Source organism: Manduca sexta, chromosome 20 (assembly GCF_014839805.1).
Source record: "Manduca sexta isolate Smith_Timp_Sample1 chromosome 20, JHU_Msex_v1.0, whole genome shotgun sequence".
Taxonomy (NCBI): Eukaryota; Metazoa; Arthropoda; class Insecta; order Lepidoptera; family Sphingidae; genus Manduca; species Manduca sexta.
In genome coordinates, this window is record NC_051134.1 from 2,742,406 (window position 1) to 2,762,877 (window position 20,472).

At 33.0% G+C, this 20,472-nt stretch overlaps 1 protein-coding gene across 2 annotated transcripts; it reads left to right on the forward strand.

Annotated features, from left to right (window-relative positions):
• Positions 1–213: 213 nt before the first annotated feature.
• LOC115445999 lies at positions 214–19,512 on the forward strand. Of its 2 annotated transcripts, XM_030172543.2 has the most exons (3): positions 214–419; positions 18,285–18,537; positions 18,601–19,512. In XM_030172543.2, exons 2-3 carry the CDS (start codon positions 18,285–18,287, stop codon positions 19,227–19,229), a joined length of 882 nt encoding a protein of 293 aa, XP_030028403.1. In that variant the 5' UTR covers positions 214–419; the 3' UTR covers positions 19,230–19,512. The 2 variants fall into 2 exon arrangements, with proteins under 2 accessions (XP_030028403.1, XP_030028397.1); XM_030172537.2 differs by having other exon boundaries at positions 18,285–19,512.
• The last annotated feature ends 960 nt before the right edge of the window (positions 19,513–20,472 follow it).

Here is a 20,472-nt window from a genome sequence, read left to right on the forward strand (position 1 = left end):
AAAACATAAGTCAAATATAAGCACGACCTACCGCATTATGGGTCAGGAACTACCTACAATTTAGTTCTTACAACATCCAGATTTAAACCAATTATTAATACTAAGATGGCAGTAATTTATCCTAGTACAGGAATGCGATATGAAGACTATATCAAAACGTTTACCCTAGCATTTACGATACGAATAAACTAATGTTCACGTACAATATACTATAAAAACCAGTAATATAGTTACTGTGTACGCGCGGTGGTGGTACTAACGGTTTCCGAAGCCAGTCTTGCAGTGTGGTGGTACCCATCGCGGAGGCATCGTATAAACAACTCTGACGGCCCGCCGCCAGTCACTAACTCGTCAGCCAACGACCCTGCCGTCTAACAATGAACATTTCCAATACGTGAACAAACGTGAAAGTGTTTAAGGTGAGGAATAGTGGAATATAAAATATGTGAAGTGTGATATCGCGTGGAAATTGTGGAATTGAATTTTTGTGTTCGGAATAATTAAATTTATAGTTTGTATTATGTGCGCATGTTCAACATACGTGTGATGTATGGGATGAATAGTAATTATTGTCGTTAAAAATCAATTATATGGCATTCAGAAAAATATTAAACAATTTAAAATTAATATCGATATAAGCAAATCATTGCAAAATTTTGTTAAAATCATCGTATCGTGCATAATTGGAACACAAACATATCAATAACTATATATTTTTATATTTAAAAATCCGACTCCAAAGACCACTACAATCCAAAATATAATAAAATCTTCATATATGATTTAATAAAGTATATAAAATCACAAGCAACGTAATCTTCTTTGCCATTCGCGTTTTTATCTTTATATGCACATTAAATATTTTAATCAATGCCTAATTTAAATTGAACATTTGTTTTAGTACATTTATTTGCTATTTTTCTTTCTCGTAATTTCCTTTGGAGTCAATAAAAAAAAACTTATTTTAGGGTAATTATTTTACTGACTGTACACAAAGTAAACATACTAAAATAACATTTCTCGAATAGTTTGTGCTGTTCTTAACACTTAACATTTGAAGTTGTGAGCACGTTCGTAACCTCTTGATGCGAGAGGAATCTTCGAGGATTTTATACCTGACATAATAAAATATACCTTATGTATATTCCAGTAATTATAGCGAAGGCAAACCTTAACATAAATATGTTGTAATGTTGTTAACATATAAATACGACGCCTAGATCTTTGCGGTCTTTGGTGCGATATCTCTCACAGTTCTTGTTGATAAAATAATTGACGAAAGACCGCATTTACCTATTACCACGTGCGTTTTTCACAATAGAACTTATAAGGAAAATAAATTATTATATTTCCCTTCTTGATTTTAATGGTATTTCAATGAATATTGTAAAGTTAAAATTGTTGTCGGCAAGGCGTTTTTCATTCCAAATTCCAATAAAAATAAAACTAGTTTAAAATAAACTAAATACATACAATGGCTGGTTTAGTGCGCATAGATATTTTTATTATACCAAAATACTAGCATATTAATCAATAAAATCCAGTTAATGTATTAAAAAACGCGCGGTACGATTTTAAAAATAAATAATTGTTGATTGTAAGTACTTGAGATTCATATCTTCTTATCGAATCGATCTTTTTTGTAAGACATAAGGGTCACATTACCCATAAAAGAACCAAAGATTATAATAAAATAACGTCTGTCATTATCAATTCTCTAAAAAAATAACATCAAAGAGTATAGACAATCTACTAACAACAGAACAGTAAATAAATACAGGAATTAAGACATCTAGAAACAATTTACCCTTTAAAGTACATTCATCAAGCTAATGTGCATAATATGTAAATACTAATCTCATTTATGGAGCAAGTGTCATTTCCTGGCATTCATTGAAGGTTAGGCAAGTTCTTTAGGATCATTATCTAAATAACGCTAAGCAATTTGTTAGATCGGTGTACATGAACGGTGTGAAGTTAGGCCACCAAGTTTGTAATCACCTTATAATAGTTTGATGTGTGTAATTTGACTCATGTAATGTCATGATTTTTTACGTGTTACAAGCAACATTAAATTGATTTTATAGGCACCGAGGACCCAAGCATAATTTCAGTGGGTGAAATAAATATTTAGATTTGTAACACAACTTAAATCTCTATCGATAAAAGCATCGGCAGATATATTCGTCGTGAGATACGACGTAGAGATGAACTGTAAACCTTATTGAATCAGTTCAAATCCGGCCAAAATTGCGCATATATTTAGAATATGCATAATACAGCAATAAAAAAAAATCTGTCAAATTTAAATAAATTTTGGTGTAAAGCTACGTAGCTCTTATGAGCTACGAATAGAAATGTAAAGAAGTGATAATATTAACAAAATGTATTTAAAATATTGAAACGTTAATAGTTTAATTACAAAAGGTTTAGGAAGGTTTAAATCATTTATCTAATGTCCGACAGTTACAACGTATTTTTTGTGTTACAAGTAACATTACACGTTTTTCTGACAGAATGATTTGTAAACCTTTTAAGGGGTTCATAAATATTGAAATCGCATTATATTTAATGCATTTTATAGATAAGAAACTGCATTATTGTATGCATATATTATTTAATATTTTTAAATTAATGATACCTTATTTTTTTCATTAACTCATCTCTGTCATAAGATCTAACAAAACTGGCGAAATCTGTGTTTGATACACTTATGTCTAACCTTGAAAAACAAAAAATTCAATTTATGGCACACACACATTGGCCTTGATTACTTCAGTCTATTATTAGAAATTTACGCTCATAGTAGACTAAAGTAATCAACGCCAATGAAGCGCGAATATTTTAAAATATTTATTCGGTCATGCTATAGGTAATATCTAATGAAATGTCGGATATTATTTATTGCCCTATACTGTCGTGCTAAGATCAAAAGCGGTATTTCAAAAAAAGCAAAATCTTGATTTTTATGTCGTCAGATAGCTTAACGAAATACCCATCCAATGATCTTACCTAAATAACGGTATCTTGTTTAGAACTAGCTTAAAATCCTTAAAAGAGTTTCTCTATCTCTGTTTTACATACAAAACTATATTTACAAAACTTTGATTATCTCGAAATAAGATTTCCCTAACATACCGCTTTTGCGCTTAGCACGCCAGTATATTTCGGGCAAGTTGTAATGATCCCACGGCTCGCTGCATTTATTTTTGTCCCGTGACGTGATTGGCGAGACTAACGCTATAACCTAAATTGCACACCAATAAAGGGGTATGTCATATTCTGCAAATAAACCTATGGAATATCATATAGGGTAGGCTAGCTCGTGGAAAGATGCCAAAAAGTAGTTTTTAACTATGTCCCAACGTAAAGTTTTGAAACACACGAACCATCCAAGAGTGTCTGCCGTTTCAAGCCAAGTGTGAAGATGCAATTAAACAGGCCGACATAATGAGACGTAGTTTTGCCAAAATGAATTCTATTACCTATTCATTTAAACTTCAGTTAGTCATACATAATTAATCACGTTATTATAATTTATTATTTCCATGACAACTGTCCAAGACACTTATCTTGTTTGTTACTGTATAAAACGATACAAATTCTATAAAAACTGACGAGTAAATAAAGGAATATTTATAAAACATATTAAATATTAACCCGCAAAACTAAACCAATTTACAAAGATACCCGTATCTTTCATTTTAAAGTAATAAATTACGAACCATGTCATCAAAAAGGAAGTTTATTGATTAAAAACCTAATTTATCGGTGAAACCTTAGTGCTATAATATATCATGTGACACAGGGTCGACGATCCTGTGGCCCACACTTTTGTATTTTGTGTTACGGTGTGTGCACTAACTGCGTGTTTTGTTTGGTGTTTTTGTGTGTAAATGTTCCCCTCCATGTAGATTGCCTTCACGTGTGTAATTATATAGAGAGTAGACGTAAATAGTTTTTATGTTTATTAAATTGATTTAAATATAAATGAGATGTAATATAGTATGTACACGAACATAAGGACATCCTTATCGTGAATCATGTTGTAATTAGTAATATTTAACGAATTTATTTCTGACGATGACGAATCTAAATTCGAATTTAATCTGTGTTTTTTTTTTGGTTTGAATGACGAGACGAGTTTGCCGTTCGTCTGATGGTAAGCGATACGACCGCCCATAAATAGTAGAAGCACCATACAACACCTTGAATTACAAAGTATTGTTTAGTATTTTACTGCGCTTGATATCCTGAGACATGAGATGTTAAGTCCAGTAGTTACACTGGCAAAAAGTAATTTGATGTTATCCATTTAACGAACACTAATTAATTAAACGAAGTATACTTTATCAGTAATGTAAGATAGTATATTTTCACATTTATCAAAAAATTTGATGTTATTTTGTCAATGCGGTTAAGAATTTTTCGAACAAAGTGAGTAACAAAAACCGCGAACATTCTCTCACGCGGAACACGTCATATGCGTTCAAGTTTATTGATCTTGATAAAAAATAATAAATTTGGCAGCATGAGCTAAGCTGCGTCATTCAGTTTTGATTGCTACTGTTGTAAGTAATTAATATATATGTTCTAAGTTATTAATAAGTCGAGTAAAAGAAATGTTACCGACACGAGTGTTCATTTCGAAGTAAAGGTAACTAAGCAAGAAGAAACATCAAAAAAGATAAATACCGATAAAAATAACACAGTCACAACAAAGGTTACATTCTACAACAGCTACTTTCTCAAGAGAGATGTTTGCTCTTATCCACTCGTCTCCTACTAATAATTCAATAATCAGCTATTATTTTTTCTGTTGTATTGTTTAACTTACAGACAATTCTCACCTTAATTAACATGTCAATTGTCTTTTAAAAAAAAACTTTTAAAGTACTGTTTTATTTAAATTAGCCACTAAAACAATTTGTTATAAGGTTAAAGATGATTATCACACACATAGCGTATATTAACAAACAGTTAACTCAAAAGGTAGTTAACCTTGATGGAAATATGGAAAATCATTAGCATCATTGTGTTTCAACACTTAACGACACTTTTGAAATACCGTATACATTAAAAGTAACGCCAAACAAAACCCAAACTTGGTTTATAAAAAATTACGCAAAGTTGCAAATTGTGGAGTTCATGAAATGTCAAAGTCATCATCTAAACTGAGATATGAAGCTGTTTCTCTAAGTTTTAAGTAAAGACGATTCCGCTAACAAAACGACGCGCTAGCCGTATCTTTAGACGCTATCTATTCGAAATTTATAATACATATGAAAAATAAAATTAAACATAATACTTCTACAATATGTTGTTTTTGCTGTGGATGTTTCAATTTTCTTGTAATGTGTATATTATTCCAACAATTTAACTATGGAAATGCTACCAATAATATTGATTTCGTGCATCTCTTTCCAAAGTACACATCATAATATTAATTTTCAACCAATACTATTAGATAGACAATTTAATAAGGAACATTTTAATAGTTTAATATTTTGAATAAGACCTAACATTGGTGTTTTTAAAGCCAATATTCGTTTATCTTTGCATATTCCGCAGTAAATGTATGAACGAATGGTCATGGCTGTTTACTCCGGAGAGGGTCTTCAACACGATTTATAAATAAAAACTATAAGTTTTCGGAATTAAAGTAGAAACATTATTACATCACGATATTGTAATCGAAATAAACATAACTGTATCAGAATATCTATCGGCAAACCAAAGGTATCAGAATATTGAACTGCGTACGTGTTAGATTTCCACTGCATTGTTATGTTGTGAAGTTTAGCTTCATTTTACCAACGTTCTAACTCTGCCTACAGGATATGGGCGTGGGGCAATTTATTGTAAATTGAGCATTGTTCATCCATTTACACGTACCGGACATTGTATTTTTTTAACACTGGAGTAGAAACAAGAGCTGATGCAATTTAAAACACAAAATCAAAAACACAGTTGTGGGTGTTTTTTAAGCCATACAGCACAAAGTCATGATTTATCAAAGGCAACAGATTTTGACTCTTACTAATTAGTATTGGCATTTTACATATTCATATTCGCTTTAACTTCTTCGAACGACACGAGTGTCCTCTACGATATAGCTAATTTAGTATATACAACGAGGGTGACAATAAATTCGTGATAAGACCCACTTATTTAATACAGAATAAGAATCCTAGTATTCTAAAACTGCTACTAAAAATAGCCAATGATGCTCAGCAAACAAATCATAATGTGCAAGCTTATAATATATAATATAAGCGGCGATAGCCTAGTTGGGTGTGGAACGGACTGCCACGACGAATGTCCGCAGGTTCTAATCCCAAGGGCACACACCTCTGACTTTTCTAAAATCATGTGTGTATTCTTTGTGAATTTATCGTTCGCTTTAACGGTGAAGGAAAACATCGTGAGGAAACCTGCACATCTGAGAAGTTCTCTATAGAAATTTCAAAGGTGTGTGAAGTCTACCAATCCGCACTAGGCCAGCGTGGTGGACTAAGGCCTAATCCCTCTCAGTAGTAGAGGAGGCCCGTGCTCAGCAGTGGGCAAGTATATAATACAAGGCTGATATTATTATTTTTATATTATAATATACGAAACGTGTATGAATATTAAAAACAATGAACTTTACTAATAAGATTCAACTTGAAGAGCAAGAGATAAAGATAGTGACGCATTTTACTATAGGAAACATAGTCACGACAAAATTAATTTTATAACCTATCAATAACCAATCTAAAATGCATCTAATGATTCATAATGATTAACTCAATTAAGGCCATGACGTTAGTTAATTGGCTTTTAGTTCCGCATATAATGGATAGGATAATGATAATGCTACAACCAATAATACAATTATTTACAGTACTCTTCTTCATAATGTCAATAACACATATTTGAATGAAGATTATGAGGCAGACCGAAACGAATATGGCGTGATAGTTTAAATCAAATACTTATTTTGTACCAAGGATCAAGGATCACAGGTCACTTTAAATCTAACTGTAAGATTCTATGAAGACAAACTCAGAGTACGTAATGTTCAAAGTTACCTTCACATTAAAATAAGAATAAGGCAGTTGATTAATTTTTAATTCATTTATCAAAAATGATAGTTATCCAAAATGTAAAGGAAAAAGAATAATCTAAATCTATTCTATAATAAATAAGTTATGAACCTTTGAAATTTTATGGAAAGGGAAGCTGCCAGATAACAGTAATAGCAAACTGTGACGTCACCGACCATAACACTGAGTGTGTGAAAAAAACAGAGCGACAACACCACGCCCCTGCTTTTGCTCACAATAATAAATTACTGCTTTATTTCTCCAACTATTTTGATGCCGATTTCATAGAACAATATTTTTTTCATATTATTTTCTATTAGATATAAAATAATGTACAAAATCAAAAAGAAACTACTTTACTGAAGAGCTTTTTGACAGTACTTTTTTATAGTAAAAATCGGCTTTAAAGAAAACAATTTATATTATCATTTCGTTGAATATCAAAAGGAATATTGTTTCTCCCAGCCTTTCGAGATGTTGAACAGGAATTAAAGGCTGTCACTTATAAATTAGTGACTTGGTTAATGTTATTACATAATTTCTTTCACGAAAATTGTTCAAGCAAATCTTTTATATTGTTCACGTCCAATTTTACACTTCACTGACTACCCCCATTAAGGATAAGGAATGGGCCACTTATTTTGTCTCTTTTAATAAAAAATATATAGGAATTACTATCGCTACTCTTATCTTAATGGTTTATGCTATAAAAGAAGCGAGTAAAATCGTAAACAATAAAGAATTAATAGTAATTAATCTTTTATATTATCTGTTAAAACTCTTGGGTTGTGTCACGACCCTCATTTATTAGGTTTTTTGTCGTTTGACATTGGTAAAACTACGTATAAGATAGATTGTATACAATTCACGAACTTATGTGTCCACTTCGTGCATTATACCTAGGTCATTATGGGTTAGGTGTCGAAACAAAAGAACACGATTATTCAAATATTACACAGATTATGTGTTCATAATATTTTGTACATAAATTAATATTTAAATAATTAAAAAACAAATAGCGATTTATTGTCTCTCAATACCTATATGTTCATTATTCTTCCATTATTTTTCCATTTTATTGATATCAAACTAAATCGTCGCCATGTTCACAAATTATGAGTATTTCTTCAAATGCCTCACGATGCGTAAGCGCTTAGAGAGGCTCAGAAAACCAAACATTAACACTGCTATCGTAATATGCATGTACAAAGCAAAACAAATCCTAAATGTCCATATCTATTTGTAATGTAAGGAGGAAACATTAATGTAAAAGTCATTTGTATTGCCTTACATAAAACATGTCGTGTGAAACTAGATGTTTCTTGTAGGTATTTGATTATTAAATTCTACTGTTACGGCTAGGTCAGGTAACAGGTTATGTTTATTTAGGACTGCAAATTAAATAACTCATAGTGCATATTGATTAGAACTAGTGTTTTAGTGTTTTATATATTTTTTTTAGTAAACTTATTTATATATCTCTTCTATTAAGTTCTCAATCTATTGACAAGTTAGACTTTATATTCTACATTAGCAATGATTGTTATGTTGGTGCTAGTGAAATAGTCGATGGATTTTATACCCTCATTCGAGTTTGTCAGATTTTTTAAGCAACACAGAGACCTGACTGACGTCCACTTTTGTATGAAAACAAGATTGCCTCCAACAGTGCTTAACGAATTGAAAATTAGACATATTTTTTTAATTAAAATTATCACTACGAAAGTAAACACGCTTTGGTCTTCACGAAATCGAACAATTTTATTGTATGTTAAGTAATTATTTAACAAAATCAGTTATATTGTTATTTAAAAGTTAGTAAATGTAATCGGCCCGAAATATGCAATACAGCGTCGCAGGTTGACCAAAAGTGGATTGAGAACGTCAACCAATATAAAAGTGTCAATGCTCTCAAATTTAAAACTGGCTGAAAACCAAAATGGTCACCGTAAAGCTCAAAAAGGGAACACTGGTATTAAAGATAACGGGTACAACAAATATGTATTTTTTGTGTTTTGAACGCACACGTTCTTTTTTTTGCCATATATAAAGTACATTAAATGTTACAGTACAAAAACTGTAGAGATTTTTTCGACAATATTCATGGATATTCTAAACTTACAATATGATGATGAGTTTGTGCCCTTTATCCTTGACGAGGTCGAATATTTTTAATACTTTCAATAACTTAGCTACAAATTATTATATTCATGTGCGTTTTGGAAACTCGCAAGTACTATTAGTTATAATAACGCTGATAAGTCTTTAAGGAAATCATTTCAGGACAACGATAACATTTAATTTAGTTCAACAGAAAACTTGGCACTACACAGATGTATTTATTGTCTTAGGCATATTTTACTATTCAAAGATATAGTATACTATAACAAATATTATAAGTAATACTTATGGTATATGATTGTAGCATAATTTAGCAATTGTGACGTTTTGCTTAACACTAGTCTAAAAATAGGTAAGCCAAAACATAAATTTGATAATTCTGAATAAATAATAAATAAATACTATATTTTAAGTATAGGTAAGCTTACATACATAAGTTAAAAGTCTAAGTCGCAAATACATTTGTGTTTGTGAAATATCAACTATTTACTACAAAATAATCAAATATCTTATCCTACTTTAAATGAAATATCCGCTGTTAACAAAAAAAAAAGACAAAAATCTTTTTAATCACGACGCCTCGCCTGCCTGCGCGTTTGGTATCTGGACCAGTTTTTACGATATCCATTTAGACTTTAGAGGTTATAAAAACCGCGACTACACGCACGTGTTTTGGACCTTGTTCAAACGAAATATTTTAGTGCGCCTACACATGCCCATATATGGCGAACTGGTTTATGACGTCATTGTTTATAGAGCGATGATCTTGATTTTAGTTCATGGACGTGATCGTGTGTGTAGAGGGATTAGGACCTTATTTATTTATTTATTTATTTATTATAATTCAATGAAAGTTTACAGCACTTAGCCAAAACACTTACATCTAACAATATAATCTAACTCTAAATCTAACAATATTATGACAGCCAATAATAGGGTACAAGAGTATTTGGTAAGAAAAAGCTATGCTTTTATTTATATTATAATTACATTCATCTCTTCTTCTATCTATTGATAAAGTATTCAGACTGAGAACGAATTCCAGTTCGATTCTAAGTTCAGTAAATAAAAGGTTATTTGTAATTTGGGATTACAAAGACTGTTCATGGATCAAAATTACCAACGTACGGATATCTTGATGTGAGTTGTGGGCGTATTGCGCACTTATTCTGCCTCTGCTTAACCCTTTTGAATAAAGGCATAGGCTAGTGTATGTCTATTTTTTCCTATGAAACGAAAATAATATACTTACTCCCGGTGGCGAATGGTAAAATATTCCGAAAGAATACTAATTATAGTTAAATTTTAGTCTAATATGCTATAAATATAGATGTTTAATTTGTTAATAATAAAGTTTATTTCTTTTAGTAGTTTGCTTACATATTTTATAAAAGGGAAGCCGGTAGGAATCCGGTTATATGCCTACTGCCAATTGTACTAACTATATCTATGAAGTATTGACTATCAATGCTGACTGAGACAGCAATTCACTTTGCATAGATAATTACCCGTCTGCAAGTCGACCTTCAGGTCTCAGTTTTAGTATAAATATAGTTCTGCAAATAGTTGAAATATTTTTTTTATTTGCCTACAGTTTCCTTGAGAAGTGACGGGCTTTAACAAGTAAAAGCAAAGATAACTGATGTAACTATGAATTTTGGGAACAAATAATTATAAGAGCTTCTTAATTATTCTAGATATTATAAATGGCATAATCATTTATATTTACGAGAATCGAACGGAAAATAATAGTCCGCCGATGACCATGAATACAGTCTTCGAAGGGAGCAAAATAAAAAAAATATCGCAAAAAAAATCCGTTGCGTACTTTTGTTTTAATGTCGAACAATCGCGTAAACAAAATCGAAATACCTTTTAGTTACTTAAACGGCTACTATAGTATAGTACTATTAGTGCCATTTGCCAAATAGGTGTGACAGACTTTAGACCCTAGTCACTAGGGATTTCCAGGGTTTTACCTTCAAGTTATTCACTAAATTGGACGTAATTATCAATTTACATTGATTTTACACTTTAATTAAGAGCTGGCGCAGATATGGCCGAGCGCAGCGAAGACAATTTTTTACTGTCAAACTATTATCGACATTGTCTTATTGTAATAATATTCAAAATCCATGAACACAAGAATAAATTGAACTATATTGTTGGGTTATTTGATTTTGAATATTATTCAATGATATTAATGTCGACAATAGTTTAACAGAAAAAATCTCTGCGCTGCTTTCCACCATATATGCGCCAGCCTTTAGGCGGTGCACCCAGCAAAACGGCTCATTAAAAGTATTTTTAAAAATTATTTATTCTTAATTTATAATAAATATAGAAAAATATTAAACATTACATTTCTACAATATTCTATAATTTGGTCGTTATTTTTTTATAATGTGGTAATTGTTCCGTCAATTTCACAATGAAAATGCCACTAAAATTCCGTGCATCTAAAATAAACATAATTTTAATTTGCAACCAACACTATAGATAGACAATATGATAAGAATTTTTATATTGCAATATAATTTACAAAAACACCAAAAAAATTGTTTTAAAGAAAATATTCGTAAGTCTACATATTCTCGCGCGCAACTCGTGCGCCGTAAATATGTGGAACGAATTCTCAAGATCAATTGCTCGAGGGAAGGCCTTAAGATCAAATAATATTAATATTATCATGTTAGGTAGACCAGTTTAGGCTATCAATTTAAAACTAGTTTAATCTAGATTTAGATTGTAAGTATACCTACTACATAAATGTATTAACGATGTGGTTTTCCGTACGGAGATCCTGTTCGATTGCCATTAATATAAAAAAATAATTATATTACCTGTTTAAGTAATGTAAAGTAATATTCACACAAATTGTCGTTTAGTTTCAGAGTGTTTAATTACAATTATATTCCACTGAGACCGGCGTAAGAATAGGGAGCATGATGGGCAAATGCCACTGGTTCAGTTTTAGGTAGCCGAAATATTAAAAAAAAATTGCTGAGGTTTTTATGTAGTAGGACCACATAAACAAAAGCTATATGATTAAAGAATTTTCATGTCAGGAAGGGCGCTGTGCGAGGGGCCCTTTACAGTGTACTTACAGCACTGATTAAGACGATTATATGAAGCCATCAAATTATTATTCCATTAATCTAACCCTAGTATTATTTCTGACATTGATTTTTAGATCAGTAAAGACTTTTCTCGTGACTAAATTGCTCCTAATAAAAGAAACCATCAATTACACACAATCACAATCCCATACTAACATAATTCGTAGCGCAGGCATCTAGAACTGGAGTTTTCAATCCCACGACAACCAGACCCTTAACAAATATTTTCGGATTACGCAATTCATAGTAGAAATACGGTGACATGATTGCTTTTCTCACATCATTAAGGATGTACCGTTGGCGAATTATAGTTACATTGCCGTTCAGTAACAGTTATGATAACTTTGCCCGTGTAGAGTATGGGCGTAATGGTGGTTCTCAAGTCTTAACTATTGTACGAATAAACAACCTTATAGTAAACATTAAGGTGTTGTACAGTTGCCTAATACCATAAGTCAGAGTGGGTTACAAAACTGACAGTTTTGAACAAAGCCGAAGTATTGGGACTTATTTGTACAAATTCGGCCGTATTTTTTTTTGTACGTTGAAGTTATCTAAAAAATCGAGTATGATTTTGTATTATACATCGTGGAATGGACCATCGAAAGAAAAGCCTTGACGTGTGTGTTTAATTCTCAATTAGGTAAAATTGGATATATTCATAAATTGCACTGTAACTAACTAATCTCCTAAAATTAAAACTAGCCAAATAAAATATCCCATATCTTAAATTATAAAACAGTAACTATGCTTATTGTTCATAAAGCAATACGACGACCTTTTTCATCGGTCCATCATTTTGTCATCGATCATATCTACCAGTCATTTAAAGTGCCTGCAAAATAAATAATGCAAAAGGCGTCGATGCCAATCCGTTGCTCAGTGACGCACACTTCCACCGCATTCGGCATGAAGTATTTTGGCGCGCTTATTCATTTCATTATTTCTTACTAGACAAATTTGAATCACTTGTAACTTATAAGGAGTGATTTATCGTTTTTCGTATTGATCCTAGATAAAGAAACGAATTGTGTTAAGAATAAATATGTTGCAATATGGTTGTTAAATGTAATACTAATACTAACGCAAAGGTATATTTGGATGTAAAAAATATTTCAGTTACTCATCGTTTTGTGAAAATTCTTAAAGTAATACAAAGGTTATCTCTGAGTATTAAAGGCTACATTTTGTCCAGGCTAGATATGTATACTCGAAATACTGATGTCTTGATTAAAGCTACTTTTATTATTCGGGTGCGGCAAATTGACCCCATGAACACTGCACCTGATGGTAAGCGGAGTACAGTCCAGATAGAATGTGGACTGATTAGAGATCATGCCCCAGTCGTCGTCATTGTGCTGGTCTGGTAACCGGATAAAGACAGGCTGATCCCAGATATAGACATATTTATGTGAGGCATTATGGCAAGTTTTACTCTGACTACGACTGGGCGGATACAAATATCTTACAATCATTTAAACTTTCTCGAATTTTATAATTGCTTGATTCTTCGCTAGCCGAATTACGGCCATGGCGGCCAATCTAAATGGAGATCAGCCAGGTACGCAGAAGATATTATGGTGCATGTGTATGCGCAATACGCAGGTGCACTCTCTGTTCTTTCACTCACGTAGTCCGGTGAGACGGCAATCCGAAATGACTGGAGAGAGATCAGGCACATTACCAACGGGTTTACATGCTTTCCGAAGCACAGGGGTATCACACCGCCAACGGAAGTCAGGAATGACTCCAAGCTGTTACTGAGTAATTTTTAAGCTAGAAAAACTCTTAATTATTTTTTGTGCAGACACTGGTTTCAAACCTAGGATCTCAGTACGGTACAATTACACCTACGTCGCCGAGGCAGTCACACAATTTTATAAAAGTCAGATATTATCAAACAAACGTAGCATCCTTATGCTCAATAAGATCACGTTCTTCGTAAGTAGATCAACGTGTTCTCAGACTAGATAAATACTTTTGATAACATTATGTGGGATGAGTTACAATTTTTGAAATTTGTATGCAACTTGAGTATTGTCTGCAGAATCAACTATTAATTATAATCTATTGCATAAAACATGCAGTTTATGTATGATCTCAATTTAATTTTATTAGCATGTTACAACTTAAGAATTATTTCTTATAGTTCATAAGGAAAATTGTACTTTTGGTAATTTGGTAAATAAATGTGTAAAGAATACTAATGATATATTAAAAACAATTTATGTAGCACAGACTGATATATTTTTTACAAGTTTAATAACTTGATAATAAGTATCGTTATTTAAAACGCGTAAGGTTCATATATAATTTTTCTGATCGAGTCAAAAAGGGTTTCAATTTTCAAACCGCTGGCAAATCATTTCTGCTTCAGACATTCAACAGTGATTGTGTAAACTTAGCAATAGCAGGAAATTGGTTTCACCCAAAGTCACCCTTCATACCGACTGGGTACTTTTTACCGTGACGCAGTAAATTGGCTGCACTAGACCGTTGTATATTACAACTATAATATTGATCTTACCGTATGTAGCCTCTATGGTTAAGTTCTTAAAGTTTATATTATGGGCTGTGGATCTGAAGATTGTGTCAATTTCCAGAATGTTCAAAAATTTGCGTTAAATATTCTAACCGGTTTTCAGTACCAAGATCATGCTTACGGTTGTGTTTTATCTTTTAATTATACCCATTTTCATCATCAGCAGTTACATCTGGTACATTAATTAAATTCTATTTATTAAGTATTTTTATCTAACAATTACAAAAAAACATTTTCACATAGACACGAAATCGTAAACCCTGCGAAAACTCATAATATCTTATTGTTTTAATTCACGCTGTAATCTGCAAAAACTGTGCTAATCTACGATGCGGGAACAAAAGATTTGCTCATATACCATTAACTGTAGTTTCTTTATCACCAAGGATTTCGTTGAGTGAGGTCGTAACACAACTACGTGGTTACTTTCAGCGTCTATTACGGCTATTACTTAAGGGTTCTCCAATATAACATGTACGATGTTAAATGTGATACTACCTGCCCTACATCTGAAATAGTTTGAGTATTTCTCGGTGCCAACTGCCTCGTTGGCATAGTTGTACTGCATGCGCAGTATGACAGCGCTCTTAGATCCTGGGTTCGAATCCCGAGTCGGGCAAAGTGATATTTGGGTTTTCTACTCGGTTACAGAAAAACCCAAATATCCGATTTTTTGCCCGATATGGCGATAGGCTGGCCCTCTTTCACATCATGGAACTTAACACACTTGGCGAAAAGTGGGTGCCTTGGTTGCACCTATGTATACCCTTTCGGGCATAAATGCGCGATGTTGTTTGTGTGTGTGTGTGTATTTCTCGGATTTAATAATAAGCTTATTCTATATAATCTCACTCATATGCTATATAATCTTAATAATGCGAAAATTTGTGATATTTTTTTTGGATATTTCGATATTTTAATGTTTGTTAGAAGTAAACGCTGAAGTTTATGAAATTTGGCACACGGATAGACAATGTCCTGGATTAACATAGGCTACTTTTTATCCCGGCAATTTACTTTCATAGGAAATACTAAATCAGATTTTTTAAATAGATGGCGCTGGCGTCGTAAAGGCTTTATAAATCCCTAGAGTGTTTTAATTTTTTTAGCGGGAAAGTCTACTCACGTAAGCAAAGCCAACACCTAGTGTTTCATAAGAACAACTTCTTTTTTAATTGTGTCGTTACATATTTCGATTCGCGCAATTTTCTCAGCACTAAGGCTCAAGCTTCGCCTAGTTGTAGATAAAATATTCCTAACATTTCTTTAGGGCTATACTTCCACAAACATGAAAGTCAATTAAGCGCACCTTTCAAGCAAGCAACGTAAACATTATTGTTTACGTTCAGGTCACAAGGGTTACCACGTGTCACATTTACCTGACCGACTTTGACATAATGGGCGTGAAGTCGTAGGTGCCAATAGCCTGGTTACATTCGGTAGTAACGAGAGCAGGAGATGGGGGCCGATTGTCTACTTCACAATAGTCAAGGAACAACTTGGAAGGCAACATGTCACGAGACGTTTTTTTTATAACGCCGCGTATCCATTGAGCAATTACTTGTACGTATGACGTCAGACTTGCATGTAAGTTTAACATTACCTGGGGCCTTGTTCTCTATCATATAAGTTATGTTGACAGTGCGTAACAAACACGTAACACACTGTGTCACGTTTAACACAATAGAAATTGCTATACAGAATACCATTCCACACAAATTTCACAAAGATAACATGACACGACCGCGTTATGCGTTTTCTGTGTCATACAGAATAAGGCTCCTGCATTTAATTTACAACTTGCACGAATGCTTACGTTCTTATTTGAGTTGTATGCAAGTTGCATTTTCAGGTTACATGCGTAAAGGGGCTTAAGATGTAACTGTAGATAGAGAAAATGAGGTCAAATAACTTTAAGCACTCCAGATGTCGCATTAAGTGATCTTATACCGATGCTATCTGTGATTACGCCAGTATTATTCACAATAAAGGCAAGGCAGACCAAAAAACTATGTTAATAATCTATTTACCTCGTATGTCGTAGTTCCATTTTGATGGAATAAGTATCTGATAGCACTCTTTGGAAAAAATTGAGAAACTTACTTATAAATAAAACGAAATGATTTAAGTATACACTGTGCAAGCATTACTTTCATATAAAAAGAGTTTGTATTGAACGCGTTGATCTCAGGAACTACTGAACCGATTTTGAAATGTATTCACGAATAAGACTATTTTACTTCTGAGTGCTATAGGCTACTTTTTAGACCGGGAATAACTTGTTCATACAGACGGATCCGCGGACCAAAGCTAGTCACTAATAAGTTCTAACGCTGCTAAAACTTGGGTCGTTCCGCCTTCATCAATAATAATTAAAGACATTAAACTAATTTTACGGATTCTTCCTACGTTTCGAAGACCCTGTAGCTTTCGAGTTCACGGGGCGGGGTAGGAAATGTCGGAAAAAAATAAAATGTAAAAACCGTGATAAAATCCGAAAAACAGTTTAATTTTAATGTCTAACATTCGCGTAACCATAAGAAATCATTATGTAATTAAAGCCATGAAATTTCGGGTAGTGATTAATGTTCATAGACTATGTGCTTAACACCAAGCGAACTGTTTGCTCGTTTTATATTTTAATTGTTTAGAAAAATAAAATATCAGGTCCAGTGTCAACTTTACTGCTCCGACATAAAAGGGATCCCTCTATTCATCTACAAAATTATATTTAACGCTAGAGCAACGCTGAGAAAAAATAAAGAGCGCATCGCCATCAAAGATCACTGGTTTCTCATTAGCGCCAATTATTTACTGAACTTTCATATCGCTTCTTACTTTACTAGTAATTAATAATATACTTTAATGAAAGGACTTGAAATTCTTTTAAAAATTATATAAAATGTCTTCCCATTTAAAGCTATCTGAAGTTAAAGGAAATTCCAAACGCATTTAAGATATATTATATGCTTGGAAAATACGCCTAGGTATTATTGCTGTTTACGTTAGTAAAAACATCCACAAATATTTATAAAAAGATATATACTTTATATTTTGTACGTAATAATTAATTATAAACACTGTGATAAACCTACTTTTTGTCGACATGCGCAAGTCCGTACACTGCGTGCAGTACAATTTGTAGGATCACTTCATCATACATGGAAGGCGAATAGTCAGTCGCATAATATTATCTGACCTTTACTACATTATACTATCTATACTATATAATATTAAAGAGAATGTTTGGATGTTTGTTAGAGGACTCAGAAACAGCTGATCGGATTTGAATAAGATTTTGCATTCGTATCGATTGTGTCTTTGATTAATACATAAGCTATTTTTATTATAGTGCCCGCGGCCTTAATTTTAAAACAACATAACGAGATATATAATTACTTGATGATTTTATTCCAGATGGCGACTGTACATCGTGTCGTTCTCTGCTTGCTCGTCTTGCAAATGTACGTCCATGGCGCACCGAGCGACGTTAGCAAGCTAGAAGATATCGCGAATGTAGAAGAAGCAGATGTCAAGTCAGAAATATTGACAGAAGAAGACAGCAAAGGTGATGACGCAAGTCAAGGGGTCCGACAAAAAAGATACTACAATTTCTACGGATATGGATTTCCACCAATCAATCCCCTTATTTATCCCAACTATGATAGAAGTGAGGCTCCAACCAACACCGGTTCGTATGGATACGAAGATCCATTCGTACACATTAATAGAAGATTGCAAGAAATAGCCAATGTGGTAAGGCAGCCGGCACCACCGCCACCGCCTCCTCACATACCTATATTCTTCCCAGTAATATTCATTCCACAAGCAGGATGCCAATGCTTCCCCGAGACATCGACAAATCCACCACAAACCCCACCAGCAAACACAAACCAAACAAATCCAAATGTTTTCAACAGATTTTCAGAAATGGATGATGTCAGACAAAACTGGGGTTTAGTGGTAAACCAAACTGCAGATGATGATGATTATGATGAGGGAGATGGTAGTAGACCGATATCCTTTGATCCTATTCGAGTAAACAGAACTATGAGGAAGCCCGCACCGCCTGTGGAGCATGGTACGGTTCAAAGTAACTCCCAAGCTGTGACGACTACCACCAGTAGATCCATTGCAAGACCTGGATTCAGTGTTGGCAGTTTCGCACCAGCAGCTCCGTCAGAGACTCCAAGTACTTGTGACGGAGCCGTCCTTAGTTGCTGTCATCAACGTGCTGTGACATATAATTGTTTCACAGCCCAAGGATGCCCCAACCCGACCTCCTACGGCAATCCTTGTGACCCCGACGTCATCTTGAAAGTGATTGACAAGTTTCAACGGTTTTATGGTGTGAGAAATTAATAAAGAAATGCGTTGAGCAAGTGCTTTGAGATTATAAAAATAATATTAAGTATATTTATTATTTTACGAAGTATGTAAGAAAACGAACTAAATAAGTACATTACTTGCTATATTAATGACCGACAATATTGTGAAAATAGGTAGGTCTATTTTTTTAGGTCTGTAAATAACTAAATTTATATCAATATCATTGTAAAATGCTTAAATAATGTGAACTATTGAGTTCAAATGAACAAAAATAATGTTCCTAATTTTATAAAATAAATAGAGTAACTTTTGTATACATATTGAATTTCATTGACTGTTTCAAACTTCTTTCAACATTGAAATTGCATTATTTTCAAATGTTAAAACAAATATAAAACATGTTTTAGGTAATAACAAAAAGAAATATAAATTACACATTTTAAGTAATAAAACTTATTCTAAATTTAACTCATATAATATATTTTTCTAAAGTTATTAGTTAGTATCTTACAAATTGATACACACAATTGATTGTACGGCACTCACCTAAAAAATATTAAGAGAAGTAGCGCAGAAAAATCAACAATTTTAGCATTTTTATTATAAAAATAATGAAACAATATCAATAACGCAATTTTTTTTTTTTTTATTACAATTAATAACATATTATCGTACATTTTTATTAATTTCTTCTAAAAATGGCTATGGCTAACGTGTCGGTTTGCTCTGCAGAACGCATTAAGGGAATAATATAGCATTAGACAGTTTTATAAGATTATAATTCAATGAAACTGACGAACATCGTCCTCTAATAAGTTTAATAATTTGACTCAATATTAATACATTAAAAAAAGGTTGAAATCCAGTCAAACCATACTATTTACAAATAGAGCTTAAGGTTATACTGGAAACCGGTACTACATCGCGAATAAAAAAAACTCAATTTAAAGCCACTCGTCCGCATCATGTAACATCAAACTATCAAGCAACCACGTCACGATCTGACGTATCTATATATGGGAAATACTGAATCACTGCCTAAACCTATAATTAATGTATTTAACGTGTTTTTGTAGTTTATGTCAAAGGACATCCTGTAAGACAAAGCGGGTTCAAGGTTTCGGTAGGTAATAGAGTATATCCGCCCTGTGGAATGGGGGCGTTTGGAGAATTCCATCACGGTATCCCCTGCCTGTCGTAAGAGGCGACTAATAGGGGCCACGAAGGGGGTCGTCGGCGGGCAGCAGGGGCTGTCCGCCCTAGTGCATTTTTGTGC

Bases quoted from the DNA above. Each gene is read 5' to 3' on its own strand.
- LOC115445999 (XM_030172537.2), top strand. From the start codon at position 18,285: ATGGCGACTGTACATCGTGTCGTTCTCTGCTTGCTCGTCTTGCAAATG.